The sequence below is a fragment of the Oncorhynchus mykiss genome, chromosome 8 (assembly GCF_057628025.1).
Source record: "Oncorhynchus mykiss isolate SJ-2025 chromosome 8, ASM5762802v1, whole genome shotgun sequence".
NCBI lineage: Eukaryota > Metazoa > Chordata > Actinopteri > Salmoniformes > Salmonidae > Oncorhynchus > Oncorhynchus mykiss.
Genome location: NC_143029.1, coordinates 14,957,046 through 14,972,562, shown reverse-complemented (window position 1 = coordinate 14,972,562; position 15,517 = coordinate 14,957,046). Strand labels below are relative to the sequence as shown.

At 44.7% G+C, this 15,517-nt stretch overlaps 1 protein-coding gene across 1 annotated transcript in view; it reads left to right on the top strand.

The window, feature by feature from the left end:
• LOC110529444 (membrane-bound glycerophospholipid O-acyltransferase 2) overlaps positions 1-14,652 on the top strand; it is a 79,288-nt gene extending 64,636 nt beyond the window's left edge. Inside the window, exons 6-13 of the mRNA XM_036984827.2 lie at positions 4,402-4,456; positions 6,238-6,424; positions 6,819-7,011; positions 7,904-8,007; positions 8,129-8,193; positions 9,004-9,136; positions 10,048-10,199; positions 10,628-14,652. Coding sequence (XP_036840722.2) covers positions 4,402-4,456; positions 6,238-6,424; positions 6,819-7,011; positions 7,904-8,007; positions 8,129-8,193; positions 9,004-9,136; positions 10,048-10,199; positions 10,628-10,784 — 1,046 coding nt within the window. The 3' untranslated portion in view covers positions 10,785-14,652. The remainder of the gene's footprint in view (positions 1-4,401; positions 4,457-6,237; positions 6,425-6,818; positions 7,012-7,903; positions 8,008-8,128; positions 8,194-9,003; positions 9,137-10,047; positions 10,200-10,627) is intronic.
• Positions 14,653-15,517: the final 865 nt, after the last annotated feature.

The window sequence follows — 15,517 nt, the reverse complement described above, 5'->3', positions numbered from 1 at the left end:
GGTGTTAGTTGTCCATAGCTTATACCATAACCCCACCACCACCATGGAGCACTCTGTTCACAACGTTGACATAAGCAAACCGCTCGCTCACACGTCGCCATACACTTGGTCTGTGGTTATGAGGCCGTTTGAACATACTGCCAAATGATTAAAAACAACGTTGGAGGTAGCTTATGGTAGAGAAATTGAACGTGTGACAAAACTGCACATTTTAGTGGTCTTTTGTCCCCGGCATAAGGTGCACCTGTGTAATGATCATGCTGTTTAATCAGCTTCTTGATTTGCCACACCTTTCAGGTGGATGGATTATCCTGGCAAAGGAGAAATGCTCACTAACAGGGATGTAAACATATTTGTGCACAAAATGTGAGAGAAATAAGCTTTTTGTTTGTATGGGACATTTCTGGGATCTTTTATTTCAGCTCTTGAAACATGGGACCAACACATTTTGCATTTATATTTTTGGATTAGTCACATGTCTTCCTCTGAAGTCAGATGGATGAAAAGGAAGGAAACTTTAGTAACATGGGATATTCCTCATATCACAATGCCCACATGGCTGGAGTATCTCACATACCATCTCTATTTCTCCATAGAGATGTGGAGGAGTTGGATCACAAGGTTGTATTGTCACACGGTGACTTGCTCTGGAACAGTGTTTCCCACCTCGAGTCCTCCAGTAGACCCCAACAACCTTTTCCTTGTAGCCTCGGACAAACACAGCTGATTCAACTCATTGAGGGCTTGATGATTTGTTGACAAGTTGCATCCGGTGTGGGGAAAACTGGAGGACTGGAGTTGGGAACCACTGGTCTGACGTGATGCTCCAAGCTGCATTCCTTGATCCTGTTGGATCTCCTGTGGTGCCTCTCTCTCCCTCCTGCCTTTTTCCCCATCCTCCTCCTACGTTACATTGCATTACACCTATTATTCTTGAACCCCGCGCTACATTCTCCTATCTACAAGTAACTGCCAAAATGAAAGAAACACCAACATAAATTGTCTTAATAGGGCGTTGGGCCACCACGAGCCAGAACAGCATCAATGGCATAGATTCTACAAGTGTCTGGAACTCTATTGGAGGGATGCGACACCATTCTTCCATGACAAATTCCATCATTGAGTGTTTTGTTGATGGTGGTGGAAAACGCCGTCTCAGGCACTGCTCCAGTCTTCCAGAAGTGTTCAACTGGGTTGAGGGTGATATGGTGACTGAGACGACCATGGCACATGGTTTACATTGTTTTCATGCTCATTAAACCATTCAGTGATCACTCGTTCCCTGTGGATGGAGATATTGTCATCCTATTGGAGCAGAGCCATGGTAGAAAAAAGAATAGCCAAAAGAATGGCCTGCTCAGCATTTTTATACATGACACTAAGCTGGGAAGTGAATTGCTTAATTATCTCAGGAACAACATCTATGTGGAAGCACCTGCTTTTAATGTACTTTGAATCCCTAATTTACTCAAGTGTTTGCATTATTTTGGCAGTTACCTGTATCCATGTACAGTATGTATGTAAACTCAGCAAAAAAATAAACGTCCTCTCACTGTCAACTGCATTTATTTTCAGCAAACTTAACATGTGTAAATATTTGTATCAACATAAGATTCAACAACTGAGACATAAACTGAACAAGTTCCACAGACATGTGACTAACAGAAATGGAATAATGTGTCCCTGAACAAAGGGGGGCTCTAAATCAAAAGTAACAGTCAGTATCTGGTGTGGCCACCAGCTGCATTAAGTACTGCAGTGCATTTCCTTCTCATGGACTGCACCAGATTTGCCAGTTATTGCTGTGAGATGTTACCCCACTCTTCCACCAAGGCACCTGCAAGTTCCCAGACATTTCTGGGGGGAATGGCCCTAGGCCTCACCCGCCGATCCAACAGGTCCCAGACGTGCTCAATGGGATTGAGATCCGGGCTCTTCGCTGGCCATGGCAGAACACTGACATTCCTGTCTTGCAAGAAATCACGCACAGAACGAGCAGTATGGCTGGTGGCATTATCATGCTAGAGGGTCATGTCAGGATGGGCCTGCAGGAAGGGTACCACATGAGGGAGGAGGATGTCTTCCCTGTAACGCACAGCATTGAGATTGCCTGCAATGACAACAAGCTCAGTCCATTGATGCTGTGACACACCGCCCCAGACCATGATGGACCCTCCACCTCCAAATCGATCCCGCTCCAGAGTACAAGCATTGGTGTAACGCTAATTTTTTCAACGATAAACGCAAATCCGACCATCACCCCTGGTGAGACAAAAAAGCGACTTGTCAGTGAAGAGCACTTTTTGCCAGTCCTGTCTGGTCCAGCGACGGTGGGTTTGTGCCCATAGGCGACGTTGTTGCCGGTGATGTCTGGTGAGCACCTGCCTTACAAAAGGCCTACAAGCCCTCAGTCCAGCCTCTCTCAGCCTACTGCGGACAGTCTGAGCACTGATGGAGGGATTGTGTGTTCCTGGTGTAACTCGGGCAGTTGTTGCCATCCTGTACCTGTCCCGCAGGTGTGATGTTCGAATGTACCGATCCTGTGCAGGTGTTGTTACACGTGGTCTGCCACTGCGAGGACGATCAGCTGTCCATCCTGTCTCCCTGTAGCACTGTCTTAGGCGTCTCACAGTACGGACATTGCCATTTATTGCCCTGGCCACATCTGCAGTCCTCATGCCTCCTTGCAGCATGCCTAAGGCACGTTCACACAGATGAGCAGGGACCCTGGGCATCTTTCTTAAGGGGGTTTTCCGTAGTCAGCAGAAAGGACTCTTTAGTGTCCTAAGTTTTCATAACTGTGACCTTAATTGCCTACCGTCTGTAAGCTGTTAGTGTCTTAACGACCGTTCCACAGGTGCATGTTCATTAATTGTTTATGGTTCAGTGAACAAGTATGGGAAACGGTGTTTAAACGCTTTACAATGAAGATCTGTGGAGTTATTTGGATTTTTACAAATTATCTTTGAAAGACAGGGTGTGTGTGTGTGTGTGTGTGTGTGTGTGTGTGTGTGTGTGTGTGTGTGTGTGTGTGTGTGTGTGTGTGTGTGTGTGTGTGTGTGTGTGTGTGTGTGTGTGTGTGTGTGTGTGTGTGTGTGTGTGTGTGTGTGTGTGTGTGTGTGTGTGTGTGTGTGTGTGTGTGTGTGTGTGTGTGTGTGTGTGTGTGTGTGTGTGTGTGTGTGTGTGTGTGAACGTAGACTGCTCCCAGGCTTCATTCACCTAGGTGAAGGCCTGTGACAGTTGCTAGGGACATCTAGCCTGATCCCAGATCTGTTTGTGCTGTCTTGCCAACTAGCAAGTGTTATGGGACATCCTGATTGGCCAGTGTTTTACTGTGTTCCCTGTATGGGACATTGTGGTTGGCCTGTGTTTTACTGTGTTCCCTGTATGGGACATTGTGGTTGGCCTGTGTTTTACTGTGTTCCCTGTATGGGACATCCTGATTGGCCAGTGTTTTACTGTGTTCCCTTGGCCTGTGTTTGAGTCTTCCCTTGGTACATGTTCGATCTAACAACACAGAAAGGTCTGTTTGAGATCCAAACTAAAGGTGGATGAAATGACCTCGTGTTTGGGAATGGAATTGTCCTCGTTTGTTTAGGATCAGAAGAGGAGAGTGAATGTGTAAAAGCATTCTGGAATGTGTTCTTTCTGACCTTCTTTAGCAGTCACTCATGTGGTCTTGTAGTCTGTCCTTGTGTCAAACAAAACCAAACAGTCATTAACACCCTGACCCCGTTCTCATTGTTTAGGGAGGCTGAGTTATGCCCTACTGTGTTGTTCGTTATTGAGCCTGTTAATGGAGCCAGATTTGGGGCGTCGGTGCCGCCCAGTATTGGTGTTGGCACCTCTCCTCTCCTCCAGTCCCTAGCAGGCATTAGGCTGTAATGTGAGCTGATTAGCTGTGCTAATCTTGTTATCAGCATAATGGCCGCCATAAACAACACAGAATTATTCAGCCTGTTTCACTCCGTTCGCCTCGTCCCCGGTGTGCGGGACAAGACAAAGCGCTGCGGCGTGGAGGCGGGGTTGGGGAGACAACAGGGACGCGCACTTCCTGGAAGTCAATTTATCGTCCTTTAATTAGCCCATAGATCAGCCGGGACCTGCAGAGAGTGAGAAAGAGAGACCACAGGGATGTAATGGATATCATTACCCACACAGGACAGTCACAGGAGAGGACAAGACACGACTGAGTTCTCAGACCACTGCCTCTCTCTGGGACTGAGGCAGGAAATGGTGGCCTCACCCTTGTAAACCATGTACTGTAGACTGTTATGACACGTTGTTTTCATTCCATTCCATTGCAAAGTCAGTATCTTTGAATGAACTTTGAAACCAAACCCCCCTGATCAAAAGCAAGCATTTACATATGTGTTCTTCTTTACCTCCCTCCCCCAACAGGAATGTGCCGGAAAGAGGAACAGCTGACCCCAAATCAGAAGGTCCTGGCTATAAGGTATGTTTTACAGGTATGTTTTAGTTATTTTGAGTAGAAAATTGCCGCTTCCTGTATGAGCCTGTGAGGACTGTATAATTGGCTCTCTAGTCTGGGGGATGACAATACCCCCTTCCACAGGGCACGAGTGGTCACTGAATGGTTTGTTAGGGTTGGGACAGCATTCCACAGGCCACAATCAACAACCTGATCAACGCTATACGAAGGAGATATGTCGCGCCGCAATAGGCAAATAGTGGTCACACCAGATGCCGACTAGCCCCATAGCCATGGTGTGCACAACATTTGGGAGAAATATGCTTTTTGTTTGTATGGGAAAAAAAATTGAATCTTTTATATCAGCTCATGAAACATGGGACCAAAACTTTACATGTTACATTTATACTTTTGTTCAGTGTATTGTTATTTCTCTGGAGAGAGGGGAGATATGCTTTGGGGATTCTAACTATGCATGTATCACAGTCTGTACTGTCACTGTAATTACTGTCGTGACTGTTGTGATTGTCTGTGAGAGACCGTTTCTTTGTGTCACAGCCCTTACTGTCACTGTGTTGTGATGGTCTGTGTGTTACAGCCCTTACTGTCACTGTGTTGTGATAGTCTGTGTGTTACATCCCTCACTGTCACTGTGTTGTGATGGTCTGTATGTCACAGCCCTTACTGTCACTGGGTTGTGATGGTCTGTGTGTTACAGCCCTTACTGTCACTGTGTTGTGATGGTCTGTGTGTCACAGCCCTTACTGTAACTGTTGTGATGGTCTGTGTGTCACAGCCCTTACTGTCACTGTGTTGTGATGGTCTGTGTGTCACAGCCCTTACTGTCACTGTGTTGTGATGGTCTGTGTGTCACAGCCCTTACTGTCACTGTGTTGTGATGGTCTGTGTGTCACAGCCCTTACTGTCACTGTGTTGTGATGGTCTGTGTGTCACAGCCCTTACTGTCACTGTGTTGTGATGGTCTGTGTGTCACAGCCCTTACTGTCACTGTGTTGTGATGGTCTGTGTGTCACAGCCCTTACTGTCACTGTGTTGTGATGGTCTGTGTGTCACAGCCCTTACTGTCACTGTGTTGTGATGGTCTGTGTGTCACAGCCCTTACTGTAACTGTGTTGTGATGGTCTGTGTGTCACAGCCCTTACTGTCACTGTGTTGTGATGGTCTGTGTGTCACAGCCCTTACTGTCACTGTGTTGTGATGGTCTGTGTGTCACAGCCCTTACTGTCACTGTGTTGTGATGGTCTGTGTGTTACAGCCCTTACTGTAACTGTGTTGTGATGGTCTGTGTGTTACAGCCCTTACTGTCACTGTGTTGTGATGGTCTGTGTGTCACAGCCCTTACTGTAACTGTGTTGTGATGGTCTGTGTGTCACAGCCCTTACTGTCACTGTGTTGTGATGGTCTGTGTGTCACAGCCCTTATTGTCACTGTTGTGATGGTCTGTGTGTTACAGCCCTTACTGTCACTGTGTTGTGATGGTCTGTGTGTCACAGCCCTTACTGTAACTGTGTTGTGATGGTCTGTGTGTCACAGCCCTTACTGTCACTGTGTTGTGATGGTCTGTGTGTTACAGCCCTTACTGTCACTGTGTTGTGATGGTCTGTGTGTTACAGCCCTTACTGTAACTGTTGTGATGGTCTGTGTGTCACAGCCCTTACTGTCACTGTGTTGTGATGGTCTGTGTGTCACAGCCCTTACTGTAACTGTTGTGATGGTCTGTGTGCCACAGCCCTTACTGTCACTGTGTTGTGATGGTCTGTGTGTCTCCTCCACCTCCCCTGCAGGAGGATGCCCAGTCTGCTGGAGTACTTCAGCTATAACTGTAACTTTATGGGAATACTGGCTGGCCCCACCTCCTCCTACAACGATTACATCGCCTTCATCGAGGGCACGCCCTGCCGTCGCAGTAAAGACCACCAGACCAATGGGAAGACCAACGGCAGACACAAACAGACTGACCCCTCCCCAAACGTATGCACTGGTATCAAATGCCACTATGATTTTTGGAAAGTTACCAACTCGGCAGCATTTTCATGCCACGTTACTCTCAATGATTGTCTGGAACTTTCTAAGACAGTAAAGCATTTCTGTGTAGTAAATGCACAGTATTCCCTAGACACTATTCATTGTTCACTGAATGAACAGCAACATGGCTGTCTTTTGACTTCCTCGTGAAGCTCTCAATTATGCAAAGCAGATGTGAGTCTTTGCTGAGGCTGCTTCCTAAGTGGCACCCTGTTCCCTTTATAGTGCACTATTTTTGACCATGGGCCCTGGTCAAAGGTAGTGAACTATATAGGGAATAGGGTTCTATGTGGGACAGAGTGTTTTTATTGGCTGATGTCCCCCCCTTCCTCTTCTTCAGATTGAAGTGGTCCGTAAACTGGCCACCTGTTTCTTCTCCCTCATGGTTTTCCTCTCGGTCTGTAAAGTGTTCCCTGTGGAACGGAACATCGACAACGACTTCATCGCCACCACGCCCTTCTACGCCCAGGTGGTCTACCTCTACCTGTCCATGCTGACCACCAGGCCCAAGTACTACTTCGTCTGGACGCTGGGTGGGTCTCCTCTCTGTTCCCGTTGGCTGATTCTCAACCCCTGTTTTTTTGAAGGGTGCACTTACACAGTCATCGTCATTAACAATGGTTGAAACTCCCTTCCGCCAAAGCTTAAACCATCCAACGCTTTCAAATCCATGACCGAGTATAAAGGGAGAAGGGAGGAGAATATGGATGTAGCCGTTGTCAGTTTTCAATAGTAAATCTCTTTAGGCCTGTATTCATTGATTGACCCTGAAACCAATTCTTAGCTGCAATAATGTCCGTTATTCCATGTTGACAAGTAACCCCTTACAGACTGAGAACAGATGAGCTTTGTAAGGGGGTGAGATCAGTCCGACTGTGTTTGTGTGTGATTGTTTGCAGCAAAGTGTGTGTGATTGTGTGTGATTGTGTGTGTGTGTGATTGTTTGCAGCAAGGTGTGCGTCGTAGAGAGTATGGTGATAACAAGCAGGTAGAGGTGGGACTCAATTAAACCTTCTCTACACACACACACACACACACACAGAGAGAGAGCACGGCTGCACGGCCTGTATAGCTCCTGTATTGTCCTTCACTGTGATAATATGCTGTTATTAGAATGATAATGTAATTAATGATATTATCATCACTAAGGAATGGTGGACCTTGTGGAGGTACAGTGTTGGGACATGAAACAGACCGGGACTCAGAGGCGTCAGAGCTGTGCACGATAATACTGAGAATACGCCATATAAAGGCAATTTCCCTGCAGTTTGCGGAAAGCACGTTCATGATAAACCGTGCAGATGTCCGCTCAAATGTAAATTACCTGTAAAAGTCACGTGCGATGCGCTTGTTGACAATTCGCCTTTGACTGAATGCCTGCCTGGAGATGGTGTTTCTGAAAGCATGTGTTTGAATTCTGAACAGCTGATGCCATCAACAATGCAGCAGGATTTGGATTCAATGGATACAACAGTGACGGCTCACCACGTTGGGATCTCATCTCCAATCTGAGGATAATGGATATTGAGGTGAAATGTTGAAACATTAGTAGTCTTCACTCATGTCTCAGTATGTTTTCCACAACTCTATCTATAACAATCTACAGTTAATGTATGTATACTGATGTTGTCCTCCTCTCCTTGGTTCCAGTTTGCCACCAGCTTCAAGATGTTCCTTGACAATTGGAATATACAGACGGCACATTGGCTCAAAAGGTACAGAAACCAGGCTTAGTCTGTAATTGGTAAAGACAAAGAGACTTGGTCATAATTCTTTCTGTAATTATTAACATTAGCTTTCTGACACATTGTACATACTATTTAAATGCATTGTAATTACAGTATAGGTTTCAGGCTCTAAATCATTTGTGGATACGCCTATCCTATCGAGGTCTTATCTGTCTGTAAAAGTCTGCCACCTAGTGGAGTCAGGTAGCACTAACAGTCTGCTTTCTCTTACTGAGTATACCAAACATTAGGAACACCTTCCTAATATTAAGCTGCACCCCCTATTGCCCTCAGAACAGCCTCAATTCATCAGGCCAAGGACTCTACAAAGTGTTGACAGCATTCCAAGGGATGTTGGCCCATGTTGACTCCAATGCTTCCCACAGTTGTGTCAAGCTGGCTGGATGTCCTTTGAGTGGTGGACCATTTTGATACACACAGGAAACTGTACCCCATTCAAAGGCACTTCAATCTTTTGTTTTGCCATTGACCCTCAATGACACACATACACAATCCATGTCTCAATTGTCTAAAGGCTTAAAAATCCTTCTCTAACCTGTCTCCTCCCCTTCATCTACACTGATTGAAGTGGATTTAACAAGAGACATCAATAAGGGATTGTAGCTTCCACCTGGATTCACCTGATCAGTCTATGTCATGGAATGAGCAGGTGTTCTTAATGTTTTGTGCTCTCTGTAGTCTGCACACAAGGAAATTGGAGTGGATTTATCAGTGAGAGGTTATTAGGAGGTCTTTCTGTGCTGTTGTGTTTGACTGGCTGGTTGTGTGTGTGCGCAGGGTGTGTTACGAGCGCTGTCCCTACAACCCCACAGCGGCTACCTTCATTCTGTCAGCCATGTGGCACGGAGCCTACCCTGGATACTACCTCACCTTCCTCACTGGCATCGTGGTCACACTGGCTGCACGTGCCGTGAGTACTGTATCTCTCTGAGAGAGAGTGAGATCTCCTAAAACACACTGACACAGACCTCTCCCCACAATTTTCCATCTCTGTCTAGATGCACTAAGCCCTAAACTTTTCATAGGCGTAGATAAAATGTCATGCACCGTACCCACTAAAAATCAATAACATATTTTCTGAATATCAACGATTTCTGCTATTGCCATAACAACAGATATCCTGATGTTCCCATCACAGATGAAACAAAGTGTTCGGGTCATGTTCATCCTGATGTACTTTATTTCTGCATCATTAGTGTTAAGAGAATCAGTCATAGTTAGGCTGCCATAGAGACTCACTGTCCTCTGAAGGTCTGGCCTGAATAAAGCATATTTATTAGAGGCTGAGTCCCAAATGGCACCCTATTCCCTATATAGTGCACAACTTTTGACTAGAGCCCTATGGGTACCCTATGGGTTCTGGTCAACAGTAGTGCACTATATACTGAATAGGGTTCAATTTGGGATGCAACCTGAGTCCAGCTGGACTGCACAGATAACAGGCCAGCCAGACAGACGGATGGAGAGGAGACCGGGCAGGACTCCGGCTAATGGAGCGTCACCTGAGACACTTTGGGACTCACTGAGGCAGACGACTGCTGGTGGATGAGCTGCTGGGAGAGAAAGTTCCATTGGAAATGCATTACTTGACTCTTAATATGCGTCCCAAATGGCACGCTATTCCCTAGTGCATTACTTTTGACCAGGGCCCATGCACTATATAGGGAATAGGGTGCCATTTGGGACACCATTTGGGAGAGAGTTAAGGGCAGTGCAACATATTTTAGATTTACAAGGCTGTTTGTTGTAAACTTAGATGTTCATTTTTTCACTTCTTTTTTTACTCTGAATTCATTGCTTTGGTTCTTTTTTTTTCTCCAGATGAGACACAACGTGAGGCCGTACTTCCTGGGCTCGCCTTCACACAAGCTACTGTATGATGGGATCACGTGGGCTGGCACCCAGATTGCCATTTGTTACACTGTGGTGCCTTTTGTGCTGCTGTCTGTCGGGCCCTCTATGAAGTTCTACAGGTGAGTGGCCAGAAACTATGTCTGCATCCCAAATGGCATCCCATTTCCTTTATGGTGCACTACTTTTGACCATGGCCCATATGTCTCTGGTCAAAAGTAGTGCACTATATAGGGAATATCATGCCATTTGGGACATATACAGAGAACAATACTTTACCTCACTCAAGTAAAAAAAAAAAAGCATTCATAGTTTGTTACCTTGGATGGAAGTGCAAGAAGAATTGTGTTTTTGTCTGAACCTATGATTCTACTTATACAGTGACTTTTTGTTATTTTTCTGAGAAGTTGAATGAACTTGTGTGCCTGGTTGTTGCTGAAAAATGTGTACAACACCAAGAGAAATTCCTAGCAACACTTGTTGCTTGGCAATAAGGTTTTCAGATTCTGATATTGATCCCTAAATCATCGTCTCTCGCCTCTGTCCCCAGGTCCTGGTACTTCAGTGTCCACATCGGCTGTGTTCTCCTGGCGGTAGCACTGCCAGTCAAGCCCCGACACCTGCGCCTGAAGGAGGCTCCCGTCTTCTCCCACCAGGACTCCACCTCCACAGATGGCCACTGCAACCAGAAGACCAAAGCCACATGAAGCAGATTCAGAGACCAGCAAAGGTGCACACACACAGAGACTAGCACCAAGGACTGCAGGGACTGTCCAACACATTATTAGAGAGAGACTGTCCAACACATTATTAGAGAGAGAGACTGTCCAACACATTATTAGAGAGAGAGACTGTCCAAGCTGTGTTTTGGAGTCGGACGACGATTCTCATTTGTTCACGTGAGAAGGGATGGATGGACTGAAAGCTTTGGGATTTACCTATTTAGTGCACTACTTTTGACCAGAGCCCTATGGGTCCTGGTCAAAAGTAGTGCACTAGAAAGTGAATAGGGTGCCAATAAAATTTGATTTGGAACGCAGCCCCTACTTTATTATGAGGACTATTGGCTGTGGCTCAGCGGGATGGATGGGTCCCGAATCGATGATGAAATGCCAGTGTTGTACTGTTACTGTATTATGGGAGTATGCAAACTTGCCTTATAACCTTTGTCTCTTTTTCCACCCAGTTTTTTTTTTAGCTTTTGTGTATACTCCTCAAATTGGGTATTCTTGTGTGTGCGGGGTTTCTTACTCAAGGTGAACAGGTTTTAGGATCAGGTGAGAGAGAGTGGAGTGGTTTAAGTTAATGGTGTTATTGTCCAGGTAAAAAGCAAAGATACAGGAAATTAGGACACAAGAACTAAAAGAGAAGGAAAACAAGATAGTGTCCTTGGTCTTTTCACAAAATATGTAGGGTGTCCAACCACTCTGCCCAGAAGTGGGTGAAAATATGTAGGGTGTCCAACCACTCTGCCCAGAAGTGGGTGAAAATATGTAGGGTGTCCAACCACTCTGCCCAGAAGTGGGTGAAAATATGTAGGGTGTCCAACCACTCTGCCCAGAAGTGGGTGGAAATATGTAGGGTGTCCAACCACTCTGCCCAGAGGTGGGTGAAAATATGTAGGGTGTCCAACCACTCTGCCCAGAAGTGGGTGAAAATATGTAGGGTGTCCAACCACTCTGCCCAGAAGTGGGTGAAAATATGTAGGGTGTCCAACCACTCTGCCCAGAAGTGGGTGAAAATATGTAGGGTGTCCAACCACTCTGCCCAGAAGTGGGTGAAAATATGTAGGGTGTCCAACCACTCTGCCCAGAAGTGGGTGAAAATATGTAGGGTGTCCAACCACTCTGCCCAGAAGTGGGTGAAAAAAAACACTCTTTGGTGATGAAATTTCACTTCCTTATGTTATTAAATACATTTTACCAATACAAATATGATTATTCATGTTCTGAATCGTGGGGACTTTTGCTTTCATATCATTAACATTATAGGCCAAAAGTCAGATTTTGTTACCTAATACGATAATAAGCACCTAACTCTGTTGACATAGTGGTGCTGATTTCTCATCGCTTTTGAGGATTTTACTTTTTGTGGTCCTCGTCTTCAAAGTTGTTTCCGCGTGTCACAAAAAGCAAAATTAGCATGACACAAGCTGAATTAAATGTAAAATGCTTTGAAAAGAAAAAGCTTGGTATACGCTCAGTGCTCCGTTGACATTTCAGAGATATGCTTGCTTTTGTAAGAAATCTTCGATAAAGGACAGGATTTTTGCATTAATATGAAAAGCATAAACTAAAATAAGAAAATACTACATGTCATGTCTCAACATCTATATCTATCTTACCTCTATATTGTTTCATGTCCTCCGGATTCAAGAAGAAAGCCTGTCAGTTTGCCTTAATTCTCGCACAACATCCAGCCTAGCTGACGGAATGCATTTTTTCTGATTTTTGGCCTCCATTGATTTAGTCACCCTAATTTTGGCCATCCCCCCGGCCTCCATTGACTTAGTCACCCTAATTTTGGCCATCCCCCCGGCCTCCATTGACTTAGTCACCCTAATTTTGGCCATCCCCCCGGCCTCCATTGACTTAGTCACCCTAATTTTGGCCATCCCCCCCGGCCTCCATTGATTTAGTCACCCTAATTTTGGCCATCCCCCCGGCCTCCATTGACTTAGTCACCCTAATTTTGGCCATCCCCCCGGCCTCCATTGACTTAGTCACCCTAATTTTGGCCATCCCCCCGGCCTCCATTGACTTAGTCACCCTAATTTTGGCCATCCTCCCGGCCTCCATTGACTTAGTCACCCTAATTTTGGCCATCCTACAATAACTTTTGAATGGATTATGATCGAGGCATGAGGTTTGGACCATTGGTTTTCTTAGAGGAGTATTTACACAATTAATATTATACTGAAGAAAAATATGAATGCAATATGCATCAATTTCAAAGATTTTACTGAGTTACTGTTTATATAAGGAAATCAGTCTATTGAAATCAATGAAATCATTGCCCAAATCTATGGATTTCAGATGACTTGGCAAGGGCGCAGCCATGCAAGGGCATAGGCCTACCCAATTGGGAGCCAGGCCCACCCAATGGGGAGACAAATCCAGCCAATCGGAATGAGTTTTTCCCCACATAAGCGCTTTATTACAGACAAAAATACTCCTGACCCGTGGTTGCATGTGGTCTGCGGTGGTAAGGCCGGTTGGACATACTGCCAAATTCTTTGAAACAGTTTTGGAGGCGGCTTACGGGAGACAAATGAACATTTAATGTAATTCTCCGGGAACAGCTCTGGTGGACATTCCTGCAGTCAGCATGCCAATTGCACACTCCCTCAAAACTTGAGACGTCTGTAGCATTGTGTTGTGTGACAAAACTGCACATTTTACAGTGGCCTTTTATTGTCCCCAGCACAAAGTGCTCCTGTGTAAAGATCATGCTTTTTAATCAGCTTCTGATATGACACACCTGTCAGGTAAATGGATTATCTTGGCAAAGGAGAAATGCTGACTAACAGGGATGCAAAGAAATGTGTGCCCAAAATTTTAGAGAAATAAGCTTTTTGTGTGTATGGAACTTTTATTTCAGCTCATGAAACATGGGACCAACACTTTACATGATGCATTTATATTTTTGTTCAGTGTATTTTACCCATTGGTCAAAATATGCATTTTTGATTGGACACCCTACAGTATGATGATTCATGGTCTCAACAGGGAAAATTTCCCAAATTACACCCCTTTCCCTACATACAGTAAGTAGTACACTTCTTTTGACCAAAGCCCTATGGTCCTTGGTCAAAGTAGTGCACTGTACAGGGAATAGGGTGCCATTTGGGCAACACCCAAGGACTTACTCCAGACTGTTTGCTTTCACTGGGTGATGTTATTGGCTCACTTCAATGTCACTTCTGTTTTCTTCTGTTGAATGTCATTGTGTGTTGTTATTATATAACGGTTTGACACAATCCAAATCTGAAATGAATGGTTGGATAGAGAAAGTAACCACTGAGGGATTATTAGGGAACGTATCAATGATGATTTAAATCATTTCACAGGTAATTCCATGCTGTGAGAGTAGCTACTAACCCCTTATTCATGAATTGTGTGTGAGCAGTGTGAGAGGGGAGATGGTCTAGTATTTCCATGTGTAGAGAGAGGTACATTGTGCCATTTCATGTACTTGTTATTTATGTGATTCTAATGGACTCGTGGTATGTTCAACAAAGGTGAAAAGGTGGTGGAAAGGTAGGACAATTAACATAGGATCATGTTGAGCTGGAGGTGAAAGGAACAAAATTCCAGTATTTGTAGACACTGCTTCTTCAGACAGTTCTGGTTCTATTCTATTACGAGGGGAAGTGAAAACTAAACCTACTTTCTTGAGTTGATTGTAAGTTTAGGTAAATATGATCATTGTAAGAAACCTTTGCTTGAGGCTCTGGAGCAAAGAATGGAATGCTCATCATAGTCCCGAGCAGCCAACCCTGCTAATTGTTCATGTGGATGATGTGGATGGTTTGTTTTTGTATATTATGTGATTAAAAGATGGATCTTTTTGGAACTTGACATGGTAAGTGTGATATGTAAAAGGTGAATAACTGTGGTTTAATTGTTCCTATTACATTGTTTGTCCCCAGGCTCAATTGCTACCATATGCTGTCGGTTTGACAGTGAGGGAGAGAGACGGCCAGTGGACTAGATTACACAGGAGAAACCAGCATGCTGAGAAGCACATGACAAACATAACTGACTCATACAACCTACATGGCTTAATTTACAAGTCAATGTCATTGTTTGTTCGGAAACCCTATTTGTTTAAGCACTGTTTGAAGGGCGTGGAGTCGGCTTGTCCTTCCTCACATAGGCCACTGTAGAATACTCACATAAACTGTGAGTCAGAGCTTGGGAATGTGTTACCTTGGCTTCATACCCCAAGGGACTAGGCCTATAGCTTTGCACAGGCACCTGTGTCATAAGCAGTGCATATTATTAGATGGCATTGAATATTTCTGGTGGTGGAATGGGCCTATACACTACCCAGGCTATAACAGCTCAGCACCTGCCCTTTACTCTCCTCATAAAATGTTGGACTTTGACCTACCATACAATAATTATTAGTCAGCCTGGCAAAAGGGTTTTGAAACATTATTTTCCTCAACATAACAGCAGCTCCTTCTGCAAATTAAAATATTGAGAATGAATGTGAAACAAACAAGGGAAATTATAAATAAGAGCAATAACCTGAAATGTGGTAGGCTATATAGAGCAATAAATCCACAACACACTAAGAAGGCTTTGACATAACATTCACAATATTTTCTAGTACGTTAATAAAATATAATTACTAACGTTGCAGTTTTCGGCAATGGCAAATTCAACTTGTACAGTAATTTAGTAGACTAGTAAACCCAGCATCTCAAAGCGCC